The 27,054-nt window shown below is 38.8% G+C and overlaps 1 protein-coding gene across 1 annotated transcript in view; it reads right to left on the bottom strand.

Annotated features, from left to right (window-relative positions):
* The window catches only part of nkain2 (sodium/potassium transporting ATPase interacting 2), a 104,630-nt gene extending 79,642 nt beyond the window's left edge, over positions 1–24,988 (bottom strand). The window contains exon 1 of the mRNA XM_023347989.1: positions 23,570–24,988. Within this exon, the coding sequence (XP_023203757.1) occupies positions 23,570–23,623 (54 nt within the window). The 5' untranslated portion in view covers positions 23,624–24,988. The remainder of the gene's footprint in view (positions 1–23,569) is intronic.
* Between the last annotated feature and the right edge of the window lie 2,066 nt (positions 24,989–27,054).

The raw sequence follows: 27,054 nt of genomic DNA on the forward strand, positions 1-27,054 counted from the left end.
GAAGCTGGTTATGATCCTGATGCACAGGTTGGTTCTGCAGCTTTTTGGCTGTCATGTCACAACAGTCCCTGTGATGGTTATCATCTGCACAAGCGTCTTGCACAGTCTGAGAGGATTCTTAACCTCCACTGTCAGGGAGTAGCACCTTCAACATTTTCCATCAGTATATCAACATTGTGAGATGATGTCACTGAATATGATATGTACTGCACAGTAATTTTATATCAGATTTCACTGAGCGACGATTAAAGCAGTTTTTCATGAGCTATGTGACAATTGTGAGATATTTATATAAGCTGTAAAACCTCTTCTTCTGTAGACAAAGCTATCGACTGAGCTTTTGCTGTGCTCTTTTGTCCTATAGTGTACGCTTGAAAAATGGCTCAGAGTTTATCTGTTTTAGTGTTTCGCTCCTAGATGAAGCCGATAAAGGAGCTACTACTGCCGTTAACTTGCTACTTTTCTCCAACATAGAAAGACAGAAATGTTTCTGGGTGAGTGCTCCTTTTGCTTTTTTGTGTATGTGCTCCGTCTCTCAAACTCCCAGTTGGTCGTGGCAGATGGGTCGAGTGAGTTTCTGCAGGAGGTTTCTTCCTGTTGAAGAGGAGTTTTCCTTTCCACTGCCACTACATGCATGTATGAGGATTTGCTGCAAAGTTATTGGCTTGATGCAATATGCTTGGTTTCCTTAGAAAGAATTTTCTTTGACCAATTTGAATAATAAACTGATTATTATTTTATAACTAGGTGAAACTGGAAAGGATCTAGGATTTAACTGGACAGTTTTTTTTAGAAAGTGCCTTGCGATGACATGTTGTGAATTGGCTATATTAATTAACTGAATTGTCATCTTTCTTCCTCATCACTGAACATGATAAGGGTGTCTCTTTAACGGCATGACAGCAACAAATTGCATCTCAACTGAAGCCTGAGGAAGTCACAACTTCCTGTTGTTACTCATGTGCCCAATTTGGAGGTGTGTGCTTCTTCCCAACATTTTTTTTTTTTTTTTTTACATTGTTTGTTTTCCTTCTCGGCATCTTGGAATGAACCTAGTGTGGTCAGTGCTATTTTAAGTTCTCTGAAGACCAAATAATGCAAATCCGGAAGGGCCATTTTCATAAATAAAGTACTGTTACTGTCTAACTCCTCCACACAGCACTCGTGACCCAGATTTTCAGACACCACAATAATCAACCATCATGTAACCACTGAAGTGTTGTGCATGCTGAAAGCAGTATAAGAATTGTAATGCTCTCAAAGGGAAGTTTACTGCCTTTGTTATGAACCACGCGAGATCTCTTTAGAACCTTGTCGAGACAATCGGAGTTCTGCTGATTAAGAGCATCCACGGAGTGAAGGGGTTGAAGTGCCACTTTCTGTGATTCAGTGCTGATTGATTTAAAGTCACAGTACGTCAGGCCAACCATTTAACTGTTTTCTGAACTGTGATGCTTCTCATTTTTTCATACAATCCCTTGTGTTTCAGCAAAAATAAATAAATAAAAACAATCACACATTGTTCTGCAATTTAAGAACAGAAATTATGAAATGGAGTGGTCACTGCCAACTTGCAATTAGGAAAATTTGCATTGAAACGTCTAATTAGCAGATGTGACGTGTAGCTATGAAACCATCTGTGATGTTAGTGTTAATGTTAACAAATAATCGCACTATATTGGGAAAAAATGCCAGTGTCTTTGAAAAAAGAACAGTCACATGGGAGTAAATAATATTCCAGGTTAAGTTAAAAAAGCATCTGGTAAAAGTAGAAAAAAATAAACCAAGATTAAAAAGTGGAAATAAACAACACCTGAAAAGCACACGGAAAGCTCTGCAACCAGCTAAAAGCCAGTAAAGGCAAATCATTTAATTAATAGAACACAAAAAGAAGTTAAATTTGAATAATGCACTTATACGCGAAAGTGGCCTTGAGAAATTGTGTGAAAGACACGGCAGAATGTCTGCAGCAAAGAGAAAAGTCCAAGCATTCAGCACAAATCACCGGATTATGCACCCTTTTCTGTTTTGTTAAATTGGATCAAGATCATTTATTTGGTGCAGGTGTATTTCAATTTGGCATCCATGAGTAAAGACCTTTACCAGGAACAAGCAGTTAAGAACAACAGGATGAGTAAAGCCTGGAAGCAAAAAATTAAGATGGTATAATGTCTCAGGCACCTCGATCTTCTGATATTAATCTCATTAACTTTTCTTATTTTCGCCTTTCAAAACTTATTAAACCATTGACACATGAAGCAACAACTCACTTTTGTCCATGTGCATAAACAGAAACAAATTCTGCGTTACGTTCCTCAGGAAACAACAACAAACAAATCCCACTGGTTTTCAGACTTAAACTAGAACAGGCTCAACTTTGGTGTGAGCTCATTTCTAAGCTTCAGCTTCCGAGACAAATCAACTGCACCATAATAAAAATTTCACTCAGTTATAAAAACATTGATTTGGTTCCAAAAAATTATTTAGATTTCAGAGTTTTGGGTAGAAGAAAGAAAAGGCCACAAGAAATGAAGGACTTGTAGGTGAAGTACCACGACTGGCCAGCCTTATAGTTCAAAAAATAGCATCTGCTTCTGGAGTTTCTTGTTGGCGCAAAACAAAACGCCAATTGTGGTTTTTAATTAACCTGGACTGCATTTTATCTTTACCCAATCTGGATAATTTCACAATGAACATACTGTAGATTCTTAAACGCACTTTAAAATTTATGAAAGCTTCATTTTATTTGTAAAAACACAGAGGACATTTTTAAAGCATTTCTGACTAGTCAAATTTAGATTGGAAATATTTTACATTTATTACAAATTGCGTCTGAGAAATTTGTGGAAACAAACAATGTAAGTGTTAGTTTTCCTAAACGTATATGTAACATCTCTTTTTGTCTGATTGTTATACCATACATAGTCCTGGATGATATACGCTGGATATATGATAAAACCTCTGAAAAAGACATTTACAAAATCTAGATCACACAAAGTCACAGTACCTTCGAGCATCTTGGACTGTTTTTTCTACATATTCCATTTTGCTGTCTCAATCGATTTTTTCAGGTTTTATAGGTACGCTGTAGGTTTTAAGATTGCATCTTTTTCTGCATTACTAAAGTTACCTCATCTTTTAGCCTCCAGTTAATGCAGGCATTTGGCCTTTTTTACACTACCGCCCACTGTATCATGCACTAGCTATTCCATCCAGTAAGTTTGACGTATAAAAATAAGGACAGGATTCACACTCTTAATTGTTTGGTACTCCTCAGCTTTTAACACTGAGAAGGAGATGTAGTGTTTAGCTCTGAATCTGTCAAGAGATGTTCGCAAAAATGCTTCTGTTTACATGTTTCTAATCATCGTTTTAATACTTTTTTTTAGAATAGTAATTTCTGGACCAACAAAAAACATTTTTTGCATGAGGTTTTAATCTTTTTAACAGGATTTGAAGGGTGATAAAGATTCATTAAAACTATTCATTTACAACCTCAGTTAAAGTGCCTAGTTTTTTTTTTTGTTTTTTTTTCAAATAAAAAGTGAAAAATTAATTCCTTTAACATGAAGGGCAGCTATATTTTATTGGACAGCCAGGTTGGGTTATTTTTTAGCTTAAGAAATAAAATTACTACTTGAAAAGTGCATTGCATATTTATTCAAGGTGTCAACAGAGTAAACATTTTTCACATTATGTATGGGTTGCATTATAAACAAAATAGCCTAGCAAAAGTTTTAAAGATTGTTGATTAAGAAAGGTGAGTGGATCAAGAACTTAAGTTTTATCTAGTTTAGTGACAGTTCTAGCTAACTGTGCTTTCACAAACGCTTTTTTAAAAATTTATATGCCACCTTCTTAGATTATATTTTAAAAGCGTTATTATCAGTATTATTTCAGTCATATTTCATACATTAGCTAAAAACCAAGCTTTCTTTTCTGTTATTTTTTACCACAAGATTACATTATAAAAGAAACAAGGGTTCTTAATTGTGATTCTACTGCAAAAGAGAAAACAGCAAGTTATATCTTTAATACTAGTTATATTTTAACCTGTTCTGTCATTTTGAAATTTGATCAATGAAATAACTTAGAGGTCCTTTGGGGTAACATTTATGCAATTTCACCTCAATGTCATGAGTAAAACTATTCCATTTTAAATGTCTTGGATTATTTTTGTCACTGCATGTTTTGGCATGCACCTAAAACGATGTTTTGAAAACTACCTTAAAAAGTCTCCAAAATATGACTCCATTAGCAATAAAAGTTTGAAATATTCTCTTACCTTCTGCGTTCACAACAGAGGTCACGGCAAGAAAAGCAAGGCATCCAAAGAACAAGGAGTGAACTATTTGGTTAGAACAATAAAGCATCTTTTTCAGCCCTTGTCTGTCTAATATCTTTTTGCTTTGGAAAAGGTGCCCTAAAAATCTCAAGAGTTATTCACAAACTCGCAGGCAGAAGTAGCAATTTGTTTCCTCTTTTTTCTTTTTGGCTGCACAGACTAAAACTGCGCGTCAACCAGTGAGGATGCTGAAGGAAGAAACATAAAACGGCTCAGGAGTGAAGAGGCGCAGCTTATCTTCCCCAAATAGTCGCACTGGCAAGCAGATGAAGCACCTGTGTGAAAAATCACGTCCTCCCGAAAGTAAATACGTCCCGGCTCAAAATGTCCAGGGTGGGCAGAGGGAGGTGAGCAGGACTGCTGCTTCTCAGCGAGACCAGACTGTTAGTAATTACTTTATAATGAGGATATAAAAGTGTAAAAAATAAAAATCAACTCAAGGTAATGTTATCAGATCATATTCTTGAATACAAAGCACAGAAAGTACAGAAACTTTGGATGATTTCATTTCATTTCATTATTTGTATAAAATATGGTTGGAACTCTTAATTCATTTTCATTCTGTAACAAGGCGGCGTTTTGCGGTTGGATTTTACAGTGAGGACGAAAAGCTGAGGCAGTCAGGTGGAAACAGCAGTAGTTTATTCTTCACACAGCATCAACAACACTTCACAGGTGAAACTGCAGCCTTAAATAGTCCCAGCTGTGACCGACCAAACCACCTTTAATTCACAGGGGAGTCTCAATTCATCAATCTCCACCTATTTAAATAAAATACCTTTTACTAAATACAAATATTTCCACTTTTTATAAATATTTTATGTTTTATCATTACAGTACACCATAATGATAAACCCATAAACAATCTCCTCCCCCCCACACACACTTTTCAATGGCCTCTCCCGGAAACTATATGTGGTGTCTGGACCCCTGGGGCGGTATTTGTCCAAACACCCTGGAGAGGACACAGAAAAGACAGGTGAGTCACTTCATATTAGAAATCCAGATTACGCACAAACATTTGCTCAGTTTTACCCACCAGTAGCTCATTGCTCTGAGTAACAATTATCCTCCCTTCACAGGCAACCACCTCACCTCTCAATGAGGAGCAGCTGTGCAGAGCCCAGAACAAAAGGCTACATGCTAGTCACTAAACATGCTCAATAAATACAATTAAGACTTCTTGTGTGCAAATTGTTATTTATGTGCAAATCTATGCTTAAAGTGCAGTGCTAAATAAAGTGCTTGTTAATAAAGTGCAAAAAAGTGCTTTTGAAAGTGCTATACAGTGATTTAAGTAAAAATAAATGAATAGAATAATGAAGATCTCCTCATTACACGTTCATTTTTTAAAAATAAACAAGGTGCAGAATTCTAGAACACTGTCAAAGGTTACCATAGCCTGGACAATCCTATGATGTCACAAGACATGTTGTGATGTCACCACAGAACTTCACTTGAAGTTCAGTGATTAGTTCTTGTGCTTGTCAGAAAGCACAAGGTCCAGTGGCGACTGCTTCTACAGAAAACCCTGTTTGGATAATTTTTGAGACAGTTTTTGAGAAAAATGGAGACTGAGACGAAGGAATTCTTCGAAGAGGAGATTCAATGCCAGGAAGACGGATGGAAAAACAAGCATAGTCAGGATGCCTGGATCCAAGGCAAAGATACCCAAAGCGGTGATTCCTTTGAAAAGGAAATTAACAGGCTAAAGATGCTCTTGAATTCAGAAAGAGCCAGATTCAAAGAGGAACACCAAAGAGCAAACAACTTGGAAAACGAACTGAATGACGCGAAACTCAAACTAAAAAAATGCGAGTTTAGTGAAAACGACGTTGGCGTGTGCCGTGAAGCAAAACAAGGATCCAATGCCAGTGAGGACATTGTGTTTTCTGAGCTCCTCGTGGAAAATAAAGCCCTCCAATATCAGCTACAATCTTCTCAAGAAAAAGAGGCACTTTTACAGCGAGAAATGCAGGAAAGTACGGCCTTATATCAGGAAGTCCTTGCTAAGCTAGAAACTGACATTTTTAATCTGTCAGAACAGGTGGCAACTTTACAGGAAGAGCTGGACATAGAAAGAACAGCTAACTCTCGAACAAATACGAACAAGAGGTTTTTTAAGATGATGAAAGATGGAAACACAGGACAGAGTACAGAACTGAAGACATGTCTCCAGAGCAAGCTGGACAAAGTCAAAGAGGCAAACCAGGAAATGACAAAGAAATTTGAAATGGATATTTTAACTCATAAGAAACAGATATGTTCACTGGAGAGGGAGCTGAAAGACGACAGAGAATCTCATGCTGAGATAGTGAAAATCAACCAAATGCTTTACTCAGAGTTGCAAGCTGAGAATGCAACTCTTTGTCAAAAAATGGCTGCAGTGCAAGACGATTCCCTAGAGACACAGAGATGCATCCAGGAAGAGCTGGACAAAGTCAAAGAGGCAAACCGGGAAATGACAAAGAAATTTGAAATGGATGTTTTAACTCATAAGAAACGGATATGTTCACTGGAGAGGGAGCTGAAAGACGACAGAGAATCTCATGCTGAGATAGTGAAAATCAACCAAATGCTTTACTCAGAGTTGCAAGCTGAGAATGCAACTCTTTGTCAAAAAATGGCTGCAGTGCACGACGATTCCCTAGAGGCACAGAGATGCATCCAGAAAGAGCTGGACCAAGCCAAAGACGCAAGTCTAGAAATTGTCCAGAAGTTTGAAGTTGAAATTTTAGCCCTTAGAAAAGAAATAGAAACAATGGAGCAGGAGCACAGGGATGAAAGATATCGTCACGCAGAGGTCGAGATACGTAACGGAAAGAGAGCCAAATTCCTCCACGCCGAGAAGAACATACTACAGAAGGAACTGGATGAAGTTAAACGCAACCTCTTTTTAAATGAAGTCAAATACAGGAAAGAGCTGGATGCGTCAACAGCTGAAATTGAGCGCCAACGTTCGCGCAATTATGAGCTCTCTGAGGAGCTAAAACGGAAGGATCAGGAGATAGTTGCTGAAGCAATGGCTCCCCTCCCGGTAAAGAAGCCTTTACTGAAAAAGCTTCGACATGCTCTGGGTTTGAAGAAACCGGAAAAATGGAAGAGAAAGCAGCCTGCTGAAGAAAATGAGTAACGCTTGTTTATGCTAGGGGCCAAGATCATGAAGCTTCTCACCATAATGGATGGATGTATGGATGGATGAAGATTTGCAATCCACTTGCAAGGACTACCTCATAAAGATTGACGTTTAAAGATTTATTGAAGAAGGGATGAAAGGATGGGGAAATGAGGGGATCAAGGGAGGTGAAGAAGTGAAGACTTAGTGTGGGGGTAACATGTTGACTTTCACAAGCACAGACCACACCGCAAAGATATAAGTTTAAAGATTTATTAAAGAAGGCATGATGCACAGTGGCGCAGTTGGTAGCACTGTTGCCTTGCAGGAAGAAGGTCCTAGGTTCAATTCCAGGCCTTTTTTCTGCATGGAGTTTGCATGTTCTCCCTGTGCAGGCGTGGGTTCTCTCCGGGTGCTCTGGCTTCCTCCCACAGTCCAAAAACATGAAATGTGTTCAGGTTAATTGGTCTCTCTAAATTCTCCTTAGGTCTGCGTTTGTGTGTATATGATTGTTTGTCTCTGTGATGGACTGGCGACCTGTCCAGGGTGTACCCTGCCTCTCACTAGTTGACCACTGGAGATGGGCACCAGCACAGATCTCAATGGGATAAGGGTGTAAGAAAATGGATGGATGGGACAAAGGGATGAAATTAGATAAATACATAATATGTATTTATCTAATTATATTATAATTAGAGGTGTGGTCTGGACGTGGCCCTGCTTCCGAACTTAAGTTAACATATTAACTTAATTTCGCTAGCATGGACCGCGCCACGAAGATATCAGTTTGCATGTTCTCTCTGTGCACGCATGGGTTCTCTCCGGGTACTCCGGCTTCCTCCCACTGTCCAAAAGCATGACTGTTAGGTTAATACGTCTTTCTAAATTTTCACTAGGTGTGAGTGTGTATGGTTGTTTGTCCTGTGTGTCCTGTCTGCTTCTGTGTTGCCCTGCGACAGACTGGCGACCTGTCCAGGATGAACCCCGCCTCTCGCCCGAAACGTTCGCTGGAGATAGACACCAGCACCTCCCAACCCCACTAGGGACCAGGGTGTACAGAAAATGGATGGATAGATAATAATAATAATAATAATAATAATAATAATAATAATAATAATAATAATAACAATATTATTATTATTATTGTTATTATTATTAATAATAATAATAATAATAATAATAATAATAATAATAATAATAATAATAATAATAATAATAATAATAATGTGATTTATTTGTTGTTTATAAAATATTTGGAAATTAAAATAAAATATTTGACACAATGTATTTCCCTTTGAATTTTGTGGAAAAAGAATATTTCATCACAGGTACATTTCAATAAATTTAATTTGTTTCAGTATTTAAAAGCTATAAGGGGAAACTGCCATATAGACTCACTAAACATAAATAGATATATTTCAAGAATTTATCTATGACACTTTAGAGGATTAAGTCTACAGCTAATGGAAACTCAAAGTACATGTTCTCATAAAATTGAAAACATGTACAATAAATTTATTTATTTATTTGGACATCAACTACATCTGTCATAGTTTTTGTGTCATGTCATTCCTAAAACAGAGACAGCATAAGCATCTTATCTAAGCACATAAGCAGAAATAATTGAAATATACCACTGACGATGAGAAATCTATATTGGATGTTTCCCTTTGTAAATTCTTTTATTAAAAAAATTAAAATGTACCTTTTCGTAATAATCTGTTGACCCAGCGCTCATGTGAATCTAAGTTTTATGTATTTAATGCTTTTTAATCAGGCTTTTTTGAGAAGTGCTTTATTGTGTCATGGGCTGACTCACAGGAAGTTACTGGTCATAATGGCGGAGCAGGGGGCCACCATGAGATACACAGTAAAGGTTGAGCGTCACAAACAGGAAACACTGTTAACACTTATAGATGAGGCAGCAAGCAGGAAATGTGGTTTCGGGAGCAACTTGCAGTGTTTCCTCCTGCATTTGTATCACCTTGATGTCAAAATCCTGTAGCTAAAAAAGTATTACTGATTAAACTTTAAAAATGATGTAGCTTTATGTTATTAAAGCTAAAGTTTAATCAGTAATACTTTTATAACAAATTTATGTCAGGTCATGATTTCTTGGTTAATGTCAAGTTGCCATAACAAATACATTTTAAATAATGTCAACTATGTACTAAAAGTGTCATGATTTACCGAATGACACTTTATGACATCAGTCATAAATATTCATGAAGACTTACTCATGTTCATGACAGGTTGTTATGTCATGTTTATGACGGTGTCATGACAGCCTTATTCACAACCTGGCAAATAAAGTGTTACCCACTTATCTGATATATTCTGTTAATTGACCTCTTTTAGTTATTCTCTTTCAAGTAGTGGTCTTCAGGAAAACAAAAAAACAAGGGGAGGCAGAAATCAAAAATATATCAGTAAGAAAGGACTAAACAAGCCAATCGGGAGAAGAACGTCTCATATCTTCTCTATTCTCCATGTGAATAATACACAAAAGCTCAGCACTGTCACTCCCATGTCAAATTTATATGCACCCTGCATCAACACTTTCAGCAATTTGTCAGCCTGTGTTGAAGACTCGTGTGCGTGACGGTTGACCCTGGCTGACGTTGCTCCACGCACTGCGATCGTTAGGACACATTCTACACTGAGCTGCCGTGCTCAGCTGAGCCATGATGAGTGATGAGAGCAGCTAATCACTTTACATAAAACAAAAAATACAGAAAACTAGTCACATTCATGCATTTTATTGAGACATTTATTTCTGAAGCTCATTTCAGAAGTTAAGTTAAACATACTGTAGATTAATATACATTTACTGATATTTTCAAGCCCGTATTAGGTATAATGTTACGCTGACAGCTAATGAAAACACAACAGTTAAGATTAGAATATTTCATCAGAGCAATTCAAAACGTTTTCATTCAGAAATGTGGGCTTAATGAAAACGCCTGCCTCAGACGTGTTTTTCAAAAGGTTACTTTAAGTCTGACTTAATGAGACTTAAAGTAAATGACTTTAATGAGCCTCCTTGGAATGAGGCCTGAGTGTATTGAATATTACTGTACAACCTCAGAAAATGCTATTTTTTGTCATTCATTTTTTGTTAATTTTGTCTTTTACAAAGTAATGTAGGAAATAAATGATGAATAAAAACCTCACTTCACAAATTGAGGCTACACTGGATTCAGAAAGTTTTAACAATGTTTAACTTTTTCTCCCATTCCTCTTTGCACATTCTCTCCAGCTCAGTCCTGTTGTTAGCCAGGTGATGATGCTTGGATTTAGGAACAAAAAGTTCTATTTTGGTTTCATCAGTTCACAGTATGTCGTTTCTCATTCTCTGAAAGCCTCTGTTTTGGCTAAATTTAAGCCGAAACATGTCAGACTAGACACTATCATAAAGGACTAATTGCTGGAAGGCAGTTGCCATGCGTGACCTCATGGATGGTTTCCCTATCCCCACACTGAAACACTGCAGCACTGCCTGAACCCCTGTCGGGTTCTTGGTCACTTTTGTGACCAGGATCGTTACCCATGATTATTCAGAGAGTCCAACTCTTTCTGTTTCCATACAAAGGAAACCTGAGGGGATCCTCAGTGCTGTCAAATCTTTTTTTTTTTGCATCTTTCCCTTTGATACACAATCTGGCCTCAAAGGCCTACAGGCAGCTCTTTTGAATTCATTGCATAGTATCTTCTCTGATATGCTCTGCTTAAAGTGAGACGCCGTACAGATAAGCTTGATCCATTCTAAATCATAAATGTACAACAGACTGGCTTCAATCGAGGTGCAGAAGGTTCTTCAGGATAAGTGGAAATCACACTGAACAAATTTTTAAGTGTCATAGCAAAGGGTGTTATTACTTAAATACCTGGTTAGTTAAATGCTGACTTTTTCATCTAATTTGCAAAAACGGCTAAACACTTGTTTCAATTTGTCATTATAGATTATTTTGGAAAGATGTAATTTAAAATAAATCTGACTATATCTTAAAATATAAAATGTGTAAAGAGTGAAAATACACTGTGTGAAACTTGGTACATTTTTTTATTACATTAGTTTTTAAGCAGATACTTCCAAAACTGACTGAAAATATATCCTCAAAGTCATAGAATCATTTACATTCATAAAATGACATAATGGATGGTTCTACAAGCACAACCATAGTCTATGCTGTGAAAGTGATTTAACAATATTCATGTCAGGATCACTGACTCTATAAAACAAATAATTCAACTGTGTAGTAAGGGATCACATTTAAAGCCTTCATTGAGCTGCAGAAGAATATAGATTGAGTCAGCTTTTCAGTGTGGAACAAAAAGGTTTTCCTTTCTACTGATTCCACTCTTCCAGGGTTTACAGGCGGCTTTGAAATGACAGTGCCAGCTGATACATAATCACAGATTTGTAACATTTCTGGAAGGCTTTATATGTATTTACAAGAGTTGCAACCATGTCCCCCAAAAGTAACATATTATCTTTAAAACATATGGAAGGGGGTATTTCATATTTATACCAAAGAAAAAGGGAAAGTGAAGCTCTGCACTGTAGCTGGTGCTGACAAGTCCTTTAGAAGCAACGTAACTAATGTCAACTTTGTGTCATGAGGTGTAACCTCTGTTAAATGAAAAATAAATAAATAAAACTCTCTGGTTTCAATGTGTTGGTGGTTCAGTTAAATGATCTGCGATAAAGATGATTAAACTGCAGACATATGCAAAGTGTCTTTGCTAAAAAGTGGCCAAATGAAGGTGGTTGTACTACCACAAATACCGGGGATCCACTGTGTTGAGTGTAAAAAAATATCTTCTTGGAACATCAGCCATCAGCTGCATGAGTCTTTAAACATTAATCAGCCTCTCCTCAAAGTTGTTGCTCACTGTACCGAAACAGAAAATGGGATGGTCTCATTTCGGTCTGGAATCCAGTTTTCCTGTTGGATCCTCTGAATCACATCTAACTAGAAACCATAAAATGAAGAGACTTAAATACCTACATACCAGCAACAAAATTGGCATTCTTATCAGCTGCTCATAGTCTTTCCAATTATTTGGATGCTAAGTTCCAATATTAACTGGATAAATCAACTGAGTCCGCTCCTTGCTAAACTTAGCACGTTGCAGTGTGCTAATTTTGCATAATGTTGCTGTTTAGTACGTCCTTAATAAGGCTGCTGATTTTCCTGTCAAACTAACCAAAAGCAGTCTGTACTGACCAGGCAAGCCAAGTCTGCCTGCAAATAAAACAAACCATAATATTCCATTAATTTACATGAGCATCACATTTGATCTATTTCATAATAAAGTATTCTTCGGTTCCTATATTAGCTTCTGAAATGGATGCTTTGTGGTTGTTATAATGCACAGAGATGTAATTAAAAGTTCTTTCACGATTTTTCAGAAAGAAGACGTGTATGAAAATCAATAAATGCTACTGGAACATGAGCATTGCTTGGTGTAACATTCTTTCGTTGTCACAGTGATTAATGAATCTAAATATAATACAAGCCAAGACGGCGTCTCGGCGCTCAGATGATAACATGGATATGAGTGTGTACAGCCACAAGACATCCATCGAGGACGGATCATGAGAGAGCTCATTTTTAGAACACATCTAGTCTTCAGGTGATAGAAATAAAGGTATAAATATTATATCTGACTGCATTTTGTTCCAACAGCAGGATTTTATCCAGGTTTAAATGTACTAATTGAAATTGAGAACTTAATGAGCTGTTTGGGGATCAATCAATGAGTCATAGTTAATATTCACAAGGGGCAATTATTGTGCAGCACAGTAAGGAAATCTGTCTAAAGCAGGGGTGCCCAAAGTCCATCCTCGAGGGCCGGCAACCTGCACGTTTTAGTTCTCTTCCTGGTGGTAGTAACAACCTTTTCAGCATGTCAGTGTTCTTCTAGGCCTTCTAACGAGCCATCATTTGATCCGGGTGCGTTAAACCAGGCAGAGAACTAAAACATGCAGGATGCCCTGGTCTAAAGTAACCACATATGGTATGGTATGGTATGGTATGGTATGGTATGGTATGGTATGGTATGGTATGGTATGGTATGGGGCAGAAAGACATATTGGGTCTTTTGAGATCATCAAGAAACTTTACAACTGCAGAGATCTTTACTGATACTAACCAGTTTCGACTAAGAGCTTGTCCACCAATGCTCCAGATATGGAAAACTGTCGATTTAGCCATTGATTTGTGTGAAGTATGCAACTATAAAATAAATAGGCATATGTGGGTGCAAGAAGCACAACAGAGCAAAATCAATACTGACAACTACGAAAAGGAGAACTAGTTTCATTGACTGCAAGCATTTTTTTAAAAAGTATAGGAAGCAGATGTTCCAACTAAGTAATTAAAACTATCTGTTAGCCGGAGCAGAGGTGATGTATTGTCTGAGCTGACGGTGGCCGTGCACTGTGCCCTGAAATCTCTCAGAGAAGCTGACAGTTAATAGAAGAGTTACCATCTGGGGAGAGATTAGCCACTGCAGATGTAAATGTGTGGGAATAATTAGTGCAGCAACAACATTACCTCTGCGTTGTAACAAGGAATGAGGCAGGCTAGTTGAAACCTTTAGTGTTCGTCTCTGTATTCAGAAAAACCTGCAAACGAGCTCAGCAACGAAAGCTTGCAGTAGTCGTGATGTGTCTAAATAAACCCTTTAGACAAATGACAATGAACATAGAGGGGGGAAAAATACTAAATCATGTTGGAAATGGTTACTTGCTAGCTATAAAGCAGGTAAAGAAACAAATATAAGACTCTAATAGTCTCTCAGAGCCTTGCATACAGTTGCTAAGAATGCATTGTATAGACAGGCTCCATTAAGGCTTCAAAAGCTTTAAATAACTGCGCAAACCAAGTAATCGGGTGTACTTTGAATATTGAAATGCTGCAATATGATTCAGATGACTCAGACCTCTTTTCATGTGACCTATTCAGCCCAGGCTTTTTGTGCCTTCATTATCCATCTGTGCCATATGGGTTGGTCCAAATTTAAAATAGGGGGTCAAAGTCCATTTTAGCCAAACAGGCAGCATGTGTGTAATATACTACTGAGCACTTTCTGTGTTGCTGGTGTGAGATAACTATGATAAGAGACACTGACTCTGTGTGTTTTTGTTAGCACTGGTGAGAAATAATTAGATTTTCACAGAGTTAAGTTAAGGGTTTTTTAAGGAAGCAGCATGGGTCCTTCATTTTTCTTCTTTCTCCACATGGCCTCTGCATACAAGTTAATAAATGCTTTTTAAAATAATCATATCAGACTTAGAAGCATTATCAAAACACTGACTGAGTTCAGTTCTGTTTAGGTTTGTTCAGTGGATGGAGTTGACCCAACAGATTTTAAATAACCTTTCGCAGCTCTGATTAAAATTTAGTTTTCTTAACATTTTTCATAAAGGCTTTTTTTGTGATGAAATTGCTGAATTAAAACAAACTGACAATGGAACTGGTGTAAAAACAACTTGAATTTGAAATTTTTCTTAAAGTGAATCGAATTGGATTTAATAAAATCAGAGCAAATTAAAATGAACTCAATTGAATCAAGCTAAGTTGGATTGCATCAAACCGAATTAGGACAAAACTGAACACATCCCAGTTCAGTTTGATTTGAAGTAAATCAAACCATACTGATTTAAATTAAACTAAAATGAACTGAACCAAATCAAATTCAAGTTAAACTGAATTGAACGGAAATGAATTGCATTGAACTGAGCTGAACATAATATCAAATCATGATGAAACTAACCAAATTAAATTTAGCTGCATTTAACTAAAAGGAACTAATCTGAATTGAATGGAATCAAAACAAAGCAAATTAAATTCAGTCATGAATGTGAGGTTTTCAATGGAATTGTGTTGTCTGATACATTGAAATATAATCAAGTACATATATTATTTCATACACGTTAAAATGTAAAAAAGATCAACAAAAGTGGCACGGTTAATGTACTCTAGAAATATTCCTGTATTTTATAAGTGAAATTTTCAAGTTTTCTGCTTTTCCTACTTCTCTAATTCAAAAAAAGACAAACATACTTGCTTATATTTTCCTTTTCTTGGATATTCTATACATGTACTAAATTTTAACATACATGTGTACATATCACCGCAAAGTTTAGAGCCAAACTCTCATTGGTTATGCAAGTTTTCCAATGGGGAAGAGGAAAACCTAAAACTCAAGAATAAACAAAAAAAAGTGTCCTATCTTAAATAAAATCAGGAATTCGGCTTTTTGTTGACAACTGGAAGCCAGGAAAGCACGACATTCCTTTGTCAGAAGCAGCAACCTTGAGAATAGGAATGGAGCTGTCAGGGATCTAAAAGGTTTGCGCTCTAGCGCTCCAGCTACATGCACCTCATCAGCACCAGCAAGAGGAAACTTGTTTTGTGCACAGACTCTTTTTGAGCACATTGAACGAGCCGCCAGTCAAGTCACTGGTCGAGGAGCCGCATTCCTCGTAAAGAAAAGCAGATGAGGTGGAGATAAATAAAGACATAAAAACGGCCAGGAAGGCGCCGACACAAAAGGTGGGCACGTATAAAAAGATTGAGACCTGGGGGGAGAGAGGTTGACAAATTAGAGCTGTGAAAAGGAGAACGCGACAGGAAATCTATAGAGTCAGAGCTGAGATTGTGCGAGGGCCTTGTTGAATGCAGTGTCGTACATAAAAGATAGGAAAGCCTCTTTATCTCCTTACATTGCTGCAATGAGGAGGGAAGAGTAAAGATTATGCTAGTCTCCACACATAGATGAGGGCTGCATTTGCTTTTGACTCAAGCACACTTAAAGCGGATACGCTTTATAACGTGAACAGCATGAGAGGAATGCTGATCGCAAAATAACAGGCGACCGAGTAGCTCCGATAAAAATTATCTGGGAGTTGAGTTTGAATTCAGCCGAGTGGAGGGACCTTTTGTAAAAAGCTGCAATAACAAAGTTAAACTGTACCAAATCACTTCTGAGGTAATGAAGCAAACTCAACAGGAAGTCTTATTTCCTTTCCTAACTGATGCAAAATGATGTTCCCCTGTATTGTTTGGGCTATTCCATTTTTTTTTTAAAAGAGAGATTATTTTTCACTATCTGTGTTTTCTCTTTCGTTAGATCAATTTCTGGGTTCTAGAAGGATTTGCACAGTCACTGTTTCTTCAATCAGCACTACCAGAGAGATGCCATTTCTGCATTCATGTCACTTCCAAGATGTAAATTATTCATTATGTCCCTCAGTGGTGGAAATGTCACAGGAATGTACTTCCACTGACAGACAAACAGTGCATCTGAGATAGCCTGTGGCCCACTCTGTGTGTCTGGATTTAAGTTTCCTGTGTCCAATAATCACACTGTACGTTATTCATACACATAAAATTCATTATCAGGCAAATTCGGTATGACTGTCTCAAACAAGCATGTGACAGCATCTTAATTTACATAGTTTTATATGCTGAACATTAATTGTCTCTTTTGACATTGCATTAGAATTTATCATACCACTATAAATGCTCCAGACACTGAATTACAAACTTGTAATTTCGTTTTATTTACACCGTTTCATTAACACGCACACATGCAACACAATTATAGCCGTGTCAACGTTATGCACCCCTGAGACGTTTGATGACATTATTATTCCCCCCGCTGAGCCACTGGACAATTGAGTCATCGCTTTTGTGACAGCTGCTGGTGGGAGATGTGGACCGATATAGCCAAGAGGACCTCCACCACGGACACAGACGGTGAGTCACAAGTGCTGAGGAATGTCTGTGTATGTGAGAGAGGAAAGGTGTCGGTGTAAACACCATCTGATCTGCTACAGTCTGTTTGCTCTGTTCAGATCCATTAATCTTTATGATTTTGTCTTTGGTTTTGGTCTCGGCACTGGACAGTTTGGGTTAATTATCAGATTACACAGTTTTATAACTTCGTGATTTGTTCTTGACGGTGTTACTGTACGAGCGCTTAAAGGGCTCACATGCGTCTTGTTTCTTTATTAAAGTAGAATTTAGACCCGATAAATCAAGATTTTTTTCTTCAATTAACCCAAAAGAAACAGTACATAAAATATTACAAAAATATTACTTTTTTAAAAGTAAAATATACTTAGTTTCCAAAGGAATAGTGCAACCGAAAAAGGCTTTTCAGTGAGAATTTCCACCTTCATTTGAAAGCATCCTATAAGAATCCATTCTGTGCTGTTGCCAAGTAGACAAATGGACTATTGGTACAGGGATTTGTGGGCCCTTAGTAATATTACCATTAGTGTATTACTACCAGCTTATATGACAGAGATGTGAGTTGTGCAGAAGGAAAACTAACTTTCTGCCCGATCGATAATATGCAACATGGTTTCAGCCTTCTCTGCTAAACTCATATTTTGAACTTAAGTAGACTAAGCTAACAGTTTTTAATCGCAATTTATTTTTGACAGATCTCTTTTACACACAGTTAATTTTTTCCTAAAGTTGTCCTCGTGGTTTATTTTTATGCTTTGCTTGTTGGGTCTTTACAATGTTTAACTTTGAATTGAAAATTAAACAAAATTCCTGGGCACAACTGCTAGATCAAAGGTCCAAGGATTTACAACAAAGTTTAAAAATGCACATGTTTTTGCCTGCTGGAGCAGCGAGTTTTCCCTTGTTGTCTTTTCTTATTAGATAGGAGGAAACTGTTTGTCATTGGTAACTGTCTTCAGGGAACAAAAAAATCCAAGGTATGAAATACTGTACGGAGAGATGTTAGAGGTGGGATTTGAAACCTTTGGACGATTCGCTTAGCTGTTTCAAACTTTTATGAGAAGCAGATTCAAAAGTTAGTGGATGTAAGATAAATTGTACAGATTCTTTCATTTACGTCCACAGAACAAGGTTTCATCTTCAAGTCAGGTTTGCTGTCCATTTTGCTATCTTCTCAGCCTCAGAACCAGTATGACATAAATTTTGTCATTTGTTCCTGCTCTGGACTCTGTCAATATCTACACGCAGCCCATATTTTTGTGTGCGCTGGCAAAAGTGACAGCAGCGACAGTTACCTGGGAAAAACTTTTAAATTCAGTCCTTTCTTTATAATTACAAAATAAGCAAACGCTGCTAATTTAAGATATCCCTCTAAAAATATTGACCTCAGGATTTTATGTTTCTTACAAACAAACCTTGAACAATAATTGTTTGATTGGCAGTCCTCTTGTTGAACTCCTCATCCAAATTGTTTTTTTAAGAGAATTGTCTTATTATTATCAAACTATACTCTTTGCAATCCTTTTCTTAAAGTATATTTTTCCTTTAGGAGGGCTCTCAGCTTGTAGCTGAAGTGAATGAATGGACTCAGACAGCCACGGTTAATTGGATCAAACAAACCAATGCAGTCACCTTGCAGAATGACAACCTGTCAGGCGACGGCAGCAGACCAAAGACCACTGAGTGATGCCAACACATTATTAGCAGTTTTCTCTGATGGTCAATTAAAAGGCTGATTTTTCATTACAGGAGCCGTGTCTCCGGTGGTCTTAATATTGGTACAAAATAAGCACCTTCATTGTGTAACTTTTGTTACACAATGAAGGGCAAAAAAAATAAATAAATAAATAAAGGACATAAAATAAAAAAAGTTGCAAGTCCATAGAAAAGAAATTAATTGAAAGCTGCTGTGTACATTTCTACAAAAGTGGCAATAATAGTGTAGGACAAAAGGTTTACCTCAAATTATTTACTAAAGTGTAACTGAAAATGACTAACAGAATAATTGATGACAACCTATTATAATTTCAGGCTCTAGTTTTAGATGCTTACAGCATTTCAAACACAAATATTGAGACAAATAAAGACAAAGTATGTTTCTGTAGGGTTTCAACCAATTATTAAGACCAACAGTTGCATGTTGCAGAAAAGCAAACTGCAACTCTATTAAATCCCTTTGTAATGTTAGAAATAATTAATAAGCTTACTGCATATAAATCTGAATCAAGCAGAAAGTTGGCTGGTTAGACTAAAAACGTTTTGCACATGAAGATATATGTCCAAACGCATATCACTGATCCCTGTTCAGCTGTAGTGTCATGGCGTCTTAGCAATTAACCTGGCTAATGAGGCAGGTTGAAAAGGTGCTGTTAAGTTACATAGGCCATCAGTTCTAGTACTTCAGACACTCTGACCAGAACTGTCCTGTTTTCCTTACCTGGGTCACCTGTTCAAAAGACCCTCACCGATTAAAAACAAAGGACAGAGTGGACTGTGCGTTTTGGGCAAAGATATTGAAGATTAGCCGAGGAAAGCCGCGACGGCGCTAACCACGCACCTAAACATACAGCAGCGTTGGACCTCGAGCTCAGCTAGTGGTTGTATCAGCCGGCTTAGCTATTACAACAGTTAACAGAGCAAAACATGTTGTTGACTGTGGGACAGCATTAGTTCCACTGCATTAGACACAATGACTATCTCTGTGACAGAATCTCATTCACAAGCACGGATGCAGACGCGCGAGCGCTACCATTATATCACCGACGCTGCACCCCCATTTACAGCACAGTGGTGTGTTTCATGTATGTGCGCCGCATGAGGCAATATCATTAGCATTCTGATGTAAACAAGTTCCCTGACACAGCTGTGTCGCGGTCTTTCAAGTCACAATGTGCCCGGCGTTGTGCTATTTCACAGCACAATGGGTCTTTTCCAAGCGCGCTCTCTCACAATATGGGTCATGCACATAAAATCTTGAATTAGGTGATGTTCCAGTATCTTTCTTAGAATGGGGCAAGAAGGCACTTATGGAATCTCTCTAACTCCTATTCAGTGTGAAAACAGCTGCAGCTAGTCCATACTTAATATAAAGCAACTTTTACTTTAGCTTTTATTTTTACCAACAAAGTACCACTTGAAAAGGAATGGAACTGCATGATCTTCAAATCCTTCCTTTAAATCAAATGTGCTGGAGATGTGACACATCGAAAACACGGCAGACAGTAAGCCTTGAAAAGCAGCCCTGAAAACCAAGAGATTTGTTGTGTTAGAATGGCCTAGTCAAAGTCCAAACTTAATTTCAATTGTTAATATGTGTTAAAATTTGACAATTGCTGTTCACAGATGCTCTCCATCCACTCTGAATCAGGTTATATATATATATATATATATATATATATATATATATATATAGAGAGAGAGAGAGAGACACTCCAAAGGATTGCAGCTGTATTTGCAGCTAAAGGTGCTTCTGCAAATTATTTACTCAGGAGAGCTCAATTCAAATGCATAACACATACCACTTTTCAGATGCTATTTGAAAAAAATCTGTGGAAAACACAAACACAGAGAGAGAGAGACACAATGCACTGTAGAGATACTTGTTTTCTGCCATAACCTTGGCAAAACAAAAAAGCAACACATTTTCAAAATGCTCATACTCAGAAATACTTAGGTTGTTATTTTGGAATGTGAAACAACTAGCATCTGTTGTACAAAGCAGGACAAGCTGTCCATTTTAAAGAAGAAACTACACTCTTAAAACACAAAAAAAAACTTTACAGAGATTTTTTAACATCGTCACGTATGTTTTCCGGTTTGAGATGTGCTCTCAGGCGAGGGAGCACACTTGACAGAGCACTACTGCATTTTCTTCAAGTCTGTTGCTTAATGATAGTGATGGATTTGAGCTCCACTGGTATTTAGAGGTTGTGGAGTTAGTGATCACTTTCAAGATTTTCCATGAGAGCCTTTGAGCTGATTTCAGATCCGTTAGAAACCGAGCCATCTAATAATAATAATTGATAACACTATTTATAGGCCTGAAGTGGGGCAATGTCTGCTCCCAGCACCACTTGTGCTACAACATATTTAGCACGCTCCCACTTCAGCATCCCTCCAGCAGTGGTTAAAGGGAATGGATGGATGGATGGATGAATGAATGAATGAATGAATGAATGAATGAATGCACAAACAGCAGGCGTGCTCCATCCAAATGTTGCTGCAAACACTATTGCTCTATTAGCTCATCTGTCCTGGGTGCCCACTTAGTGAGATCTAACCCTTCCCAGGAGGAGCCTGGGTCTGACTTTACGGTTCATCGGTTCAAACAGGAGACGTGCGAAACGCAGCAGTTTGCTGATCCACCAGCACAGAACTAACAACAGACCTGTGGTCAAAGTTCAACATGAAATTGTTTGCAAGACCGCGTTTTATACCCGAGGTCAGGCCGAAAGTGGGTCCGTTCCAAACTTTAAGGGGGAGGCGACACTGGTTGATTGGCAAGCGATTGGCAGGTGGGGCGACTGCGGTTAGGGTTAGAGCTGACACGGCGCAGACGGGAGTGTGTGCCTTTCTTAAATCAAAAAGCAACCGAATATTTAGACGCAGGTCCACGTTTATTGTCATAAAGATGTGTAATTTTTAAAAAAAGCATTAGAATAAAGTCACAATTTATTGTAGAAGCATAATCCGTCTCTGAATAAGTTTTAGAGAAATTCAACCTTTGAAAAAAGTGCATTTATGCAAAAATAGAACTTAAAAAAAATCATTGTTTTGAACAAAATCAGTGATAGATTATTGGCAACCCTATTGTCAATAATGTTGCCAGCAGAATATCTTCTAAAGAGGGAGAGAGATTCTTAAACCCTCTTTGCAGAATCTCCATCAACCATCCTGAGAACTGGCTCCTCTCTGTTCTATGGGATTTAGCTCTGGGGAATGCTGCGGCCATTGAACAGGTTGATTTTGTGTCAGATGAAGTATTTCTTTGTTGATTTGGTTACATGTATCATTGTCACTTTACTCCATTTTCTGTTTTCTTTTTGGCACAAACCACTATATATTTTTATTTCAAATCTCCTGATGTTTCAAAAACTCCCTGGCGTCAAGCACTCTAAGAAGGTTTTGGCATTTGAAGGAGACCAACAGTATTACAGTTCAGCAACTCTACTTTACAGGGCATGAGGCGCTTCTGTATATAATTAACCAAACCCTACAAGAGATTCAAATCTAACAATCTTTGTCTTAATCTTAGTCTCATTCAACCAAAGCCCACACTTCCAGTGAAAGTCCCAGTAAGATTCAACAAACTCCACATGTTTAAGTTTGTAATGATGGAGGAAAAGCTTTGTTCTGCTATCACTCCCAAACAACCAGTTGGCATCTGGTGTCAAATGGTTATTTAGACTTGATTTTCCTCCAGTTGACAAACTTGGCTGCTGTTCTCGTGGTTTTTGTCCTTCTTTACTGCCATCATTAACCTACTCTGCTGCACATGTTGAGATAAATACGGATCCTCGCCCAGTCCGGTGACCAATGGCTTAAATAAACAGGCTGCTGTGCCGAGTCAGATGTATACTAAAAAAAAAAAATTGTAGATTACTAATCGGAACTTCAAATAGACCTTCATTTTAAAGCAAACTTGTGAAAAAAGACTTATTGATAAACACTGGATTCTTTAACTTAAGTGAAAATAAATGTATTCAAGTCAAATATTTTTACAGCCATGTGTCTATATCTGATCTTATTTGTCAAGAAAAAGGAGAAAAATCCCATAAACTGATGAAGTGCTCTGCATTACAGCAGCATGTCCCTGCCAAACCACGAAGGAGCTCTTTGTTATCATTTCCAGAGTTTTCGGGTGGGGATGCATGCAAACAGCCCTGCCCCTTCATCCCACCCTGGTACCACTTCCAGACAACCCAGATGGTGAAAGGAGAAAGAGCGGTACACCAAGGAGCAGATAAGCAGCTGGTGATGCTTTGCGTTGGATATTTTCCTGCTTCACTCCTGTCCCCTTTCCTTCCCCAGCCCCCCATTCGCAACTCAGCAAAGAATATCCCCCTCCCCACACTGCTTTTGAGATCACCTTTCATTTATTTCACCTCCTATTACGTGACCTTTTACACTCCTGTTACCTTCTGAATTTGTAACCTTTGAGTAATCCATGCACCCACCTGTCTCCCACTTCCCTGCCACGTCTAGGATCCTCCTGCCACTTGACAGCTTATTTGTTTGTCAAGCTCTTACAAGATAAAAAAAAGAAAGAAAAAAAAACCGCTTTTCTCCCTCCTGATCGATCATCTCCGTTACAGGATCAATAGTAATCTCGGCACTTACCAGCTGCATGCCACAGATGAAGGCCAAGGTGCACCTGCCGCTGCAACACCCCATGATGTCCTCCTCCTCCTCCTTCTATGCAGAAGTCCAGAAACTCTAGATAATTCCCAAAGTCTCTCCTTCACCTCCACCCACCCCTCCAGCGAGGGGCTGTCTGGCTGTCTGGCAGCCCCGGGTGGAGGCACTGCTTGAGGGCCTCGGAGAAGCAAAGCGCAGCCCCTGTGCTCTCTGGTGCTCACAGCAATCAGGGCTGACTACTTCATCCAGATGAAAAGCTGATGAGTGGTCTCCTTTTCTTAAAACACAGGTCAGGGATCGAGTGTGGAAAGAGGCCCTTTAGGATAGTTTAGCACAATTCAAGACAACAAGTTGATATTTATCTTGAATAAGAGACAGGCAATGAGCATCTTTAGCAGGGGAGGTGGAGAAAAATCAAACAGGTCTTCTCCTATTGTAAACTCAATTAAAACTCCACTGCATTGACGAGAAAATGTTCCAGCTGTGTCCATTCGGCTCCTCCGGACTTCACCTAGTTGAACCGGTAATCCGTTCAGGGCTCAGCTCATCGTTATCCCTGCTGAATTGGCACAATCCTGGACAGCACCAGACAGATGGTGGAACTGGCTGGATATATTCCCACAGATCTCTCAGATCTCTCGCTCAATAATCCGATTAAAAGCCCCAATTGCCTGCTTTGGTAAGGGTAATATGTTTCCAGGTGGAGGAAACAAGTGAAAGTGGTTCTGGCATCTGTCTATCTTTTTTTTTTTCTTCTTCTTCTTTAATCCTCCCCAACGCACAGTCGGGCTCCTCTCCTCTTCTTATCTCAGGGGACGGGCACGTAGCGGCAACATCCTCTCCTAAACACCGCTGTCTTCTTTCCACACGAGTTTTTCCACTAAATGTCCTGACTCTATCCAGACAGGCAGTGGAGAGTGGAAGCGTTGATAGGGTCTCCTGATATACGTCAGCCTCCTGGAAGATGATTTCTGTGGCTCTTCTGTCTAATGAGTCCCCTTCCTTAGGATCATCTCCCCTTCAGGTCCACAACCAGTTTTCTCTCCCTCTTGGTGAGAACCGTCATCCGATTATCCCCAGCCTTCTTCTTTCTGATTAAAAACAAACAAACAAAAAAAAACACTTCCACAATAATAAACACAAAAGCAGATCAACAACAAAAAGAAACACACTGGTGTCCGAATTTCGCGCAGAATTTCGCGTTGTTAAATTCCAGGTCGAAAGTAAGTCTCCAGACGTGACGCGCAAAAGCGGATCCGAGCCAAATGACGTCCGGGTTCAGTTTCTTGCCTCAGGATTTGTCTTGAAGAACTGGGGAGGGGGAGACAATGGGAACCGGGATGGACCAACGGACCGAGAGAGACAGCCGTGAGGAGCGTCTCCCGCCTGCCATCTGTCAAGTCAAACAGCACTCCTCCATGCTGCTGTTCTGGTGCGGATTTCCAAAATAAAGGTGCCGAATGTGACAGCGTTATTATTCTTTTTTTTCTTTTTCACACAGCAGAACAAGTAACTTGTTCTTTCGCTGCTTTGACGTGGTTCAGTTTTGTTTGTTTTTTTTACAAGGGGTTGTTTTTAATAGTGGCGCGTTGTGTGTGTTTTGTCGGAAGTAGGAAATTTCAACATTCATCTTGGAAGAATCTGCAGGATGGCTAACCTGAAGCAAGTCGAGGTTCCTAAAGCTACGCCGAGTTCTTAGTCAATATAATGCAGCACGAGTTGCTTTAAAATTATACATATTTAAATAATCTGCGAGGTAAATGCCAACAGATTAAAATAAGTAGAGTTAATTAATTAATCAAAGAACATAGTCATACAAGTGCAAAAACAAAACACTGTAGTATCCAGACAAAGCTTTCACGTTAAGGTCAAAAGGTGGTTTCTGTGCTGTGTGAACCTGTTAACCTCCAAAATTACAAACGCACAAAAACCCACCAACAGCAAAAAAAAAAACTTGAGCGTCATTAGCCACAATTTGTTCAACCCACATTAATGATAAACTAAAAACTCACCTTCGTAGCCTCAGAGTCAGTACTAATTTATATTTGATCAAATTGAGGTTTGGGCTTCACATTTCCTGACGATCATGTGGTTTCTGCAGCCTTCTTGAAGATGTGAAAAAACAAACGAGCAAGATAAATGCTGCATGCTAGCTGTCGATGCTAATTTTACCCTTGTTTAATTAACGCAGGTATAACTTCAGCTAATATTTAGCTTGACTCCTTTCTTCTGGCTGTCCTCCTGCGTCATGGAGCCACAGCCGATAAAGTGAAGCTTTTACTTTGAAGGGCAGCCTAAAGAGGTTCTCCCCTGTTGTAGTTGCTGCTGGCTGACTTGGTGAGGCTGAAGCTCGGCTCTGCGGGGGAGCAGTGGGCTTCTTTTACTCTCCAAAACACAAACATTGACAGGGCAAAGATGCTTCTTTTGGATCGGTTTGCAGCTGCTGCTGAGCACGGCCCTCTGAACCTTGATGATAAACTGGTGAATCAAGTGTGTCACCTCCCTGATTCACTGGGGACTCCTCTTTGGACTGGAAAGACTGCATATCCATCCCCTTTTTACATTTAACCCCCCCCCCCCCCCCCCCCCCAAAAAAACAACCTCAAGGGTTCACTATTAAAGCTATAAAGAACAGTTCTTTTGGCTTGTCAAAAAATTGCCCGGGATTGCCTCTAAATTAGAAATTGTCTCGGCTGAGCGTTTTAGAGTGTCTCGTCTGTATATGACACCTAATTTCACTCTACAGTCTTGTGTTTTGTTTTGTTTTTTTTCTCCTGCAGCGGGCACTCCAGTTGTGGATTGAGCCCAGATTCATATAAAATTGACCACTTTGTTTCCAATTTAAAAGTAGAGGAGTCAGTGAAAGTCTGCGCGCTTCAGGGGTCAATTGTGCCACGCCTATAATATGGCCAGTAGCTTAAACAGACACTGAGGTGGAGAGGGTATCAGTGCTTTAGCTACACAACATAATGGCCTGCTTTCCCCTCGCCATCAATCTCTGTCACAGTGTGTCCCTCCCACGCACGCACGCACGCACACGGAAAAACAACTCCCAGGTATAAGGATGCGTGCGCAAACAAATACACATTCACGCGCAAGCACACTCCGGAGCCCCACGCCGTGCGACAGGAGTTTAATTATGCCTCTAATCTTGAGTGACAGGTGCATGTATAATGACTGATTCCCTGGGGCCATGTGTCGAGGCATCCACCCATTCATCCTTCAGTCTCTTCTTCTATTTATCGTCTTACTTAGTCATCAATCCATCAAAATCCACCGCCACGTTTCCCTCTAAACTTCTTATTTTATACATTGTCAGCCTTCTTTCAGCCATTCCCTGCTCTTTCCCCTCCTTTCTGTTTCGCCGTCTTCCTCTCCGTTGCTCAGCAATTTCGCTTGTTCAATTTTTGTTCCCTGCCACACATCATCATCTACTCTTTATTAAGGTCACTGACCAGGCTAATTGG

This window comes from Xiphophorus maculatus, chromosome 15 (assembly GCF_002775205.1).
Source record: "Xiphophorus maculatus strain JP 163 A chromosome 15, X_maculatus-5.0-male, whole genome shotgun sequence".
Lineage (NCBI taxonomy): Eukaryota > Metazoa > Chordata > Actinopteri > Cyprinodontiformes > Poeciliidae > Xiphophorus > Xiphophorus maculatus.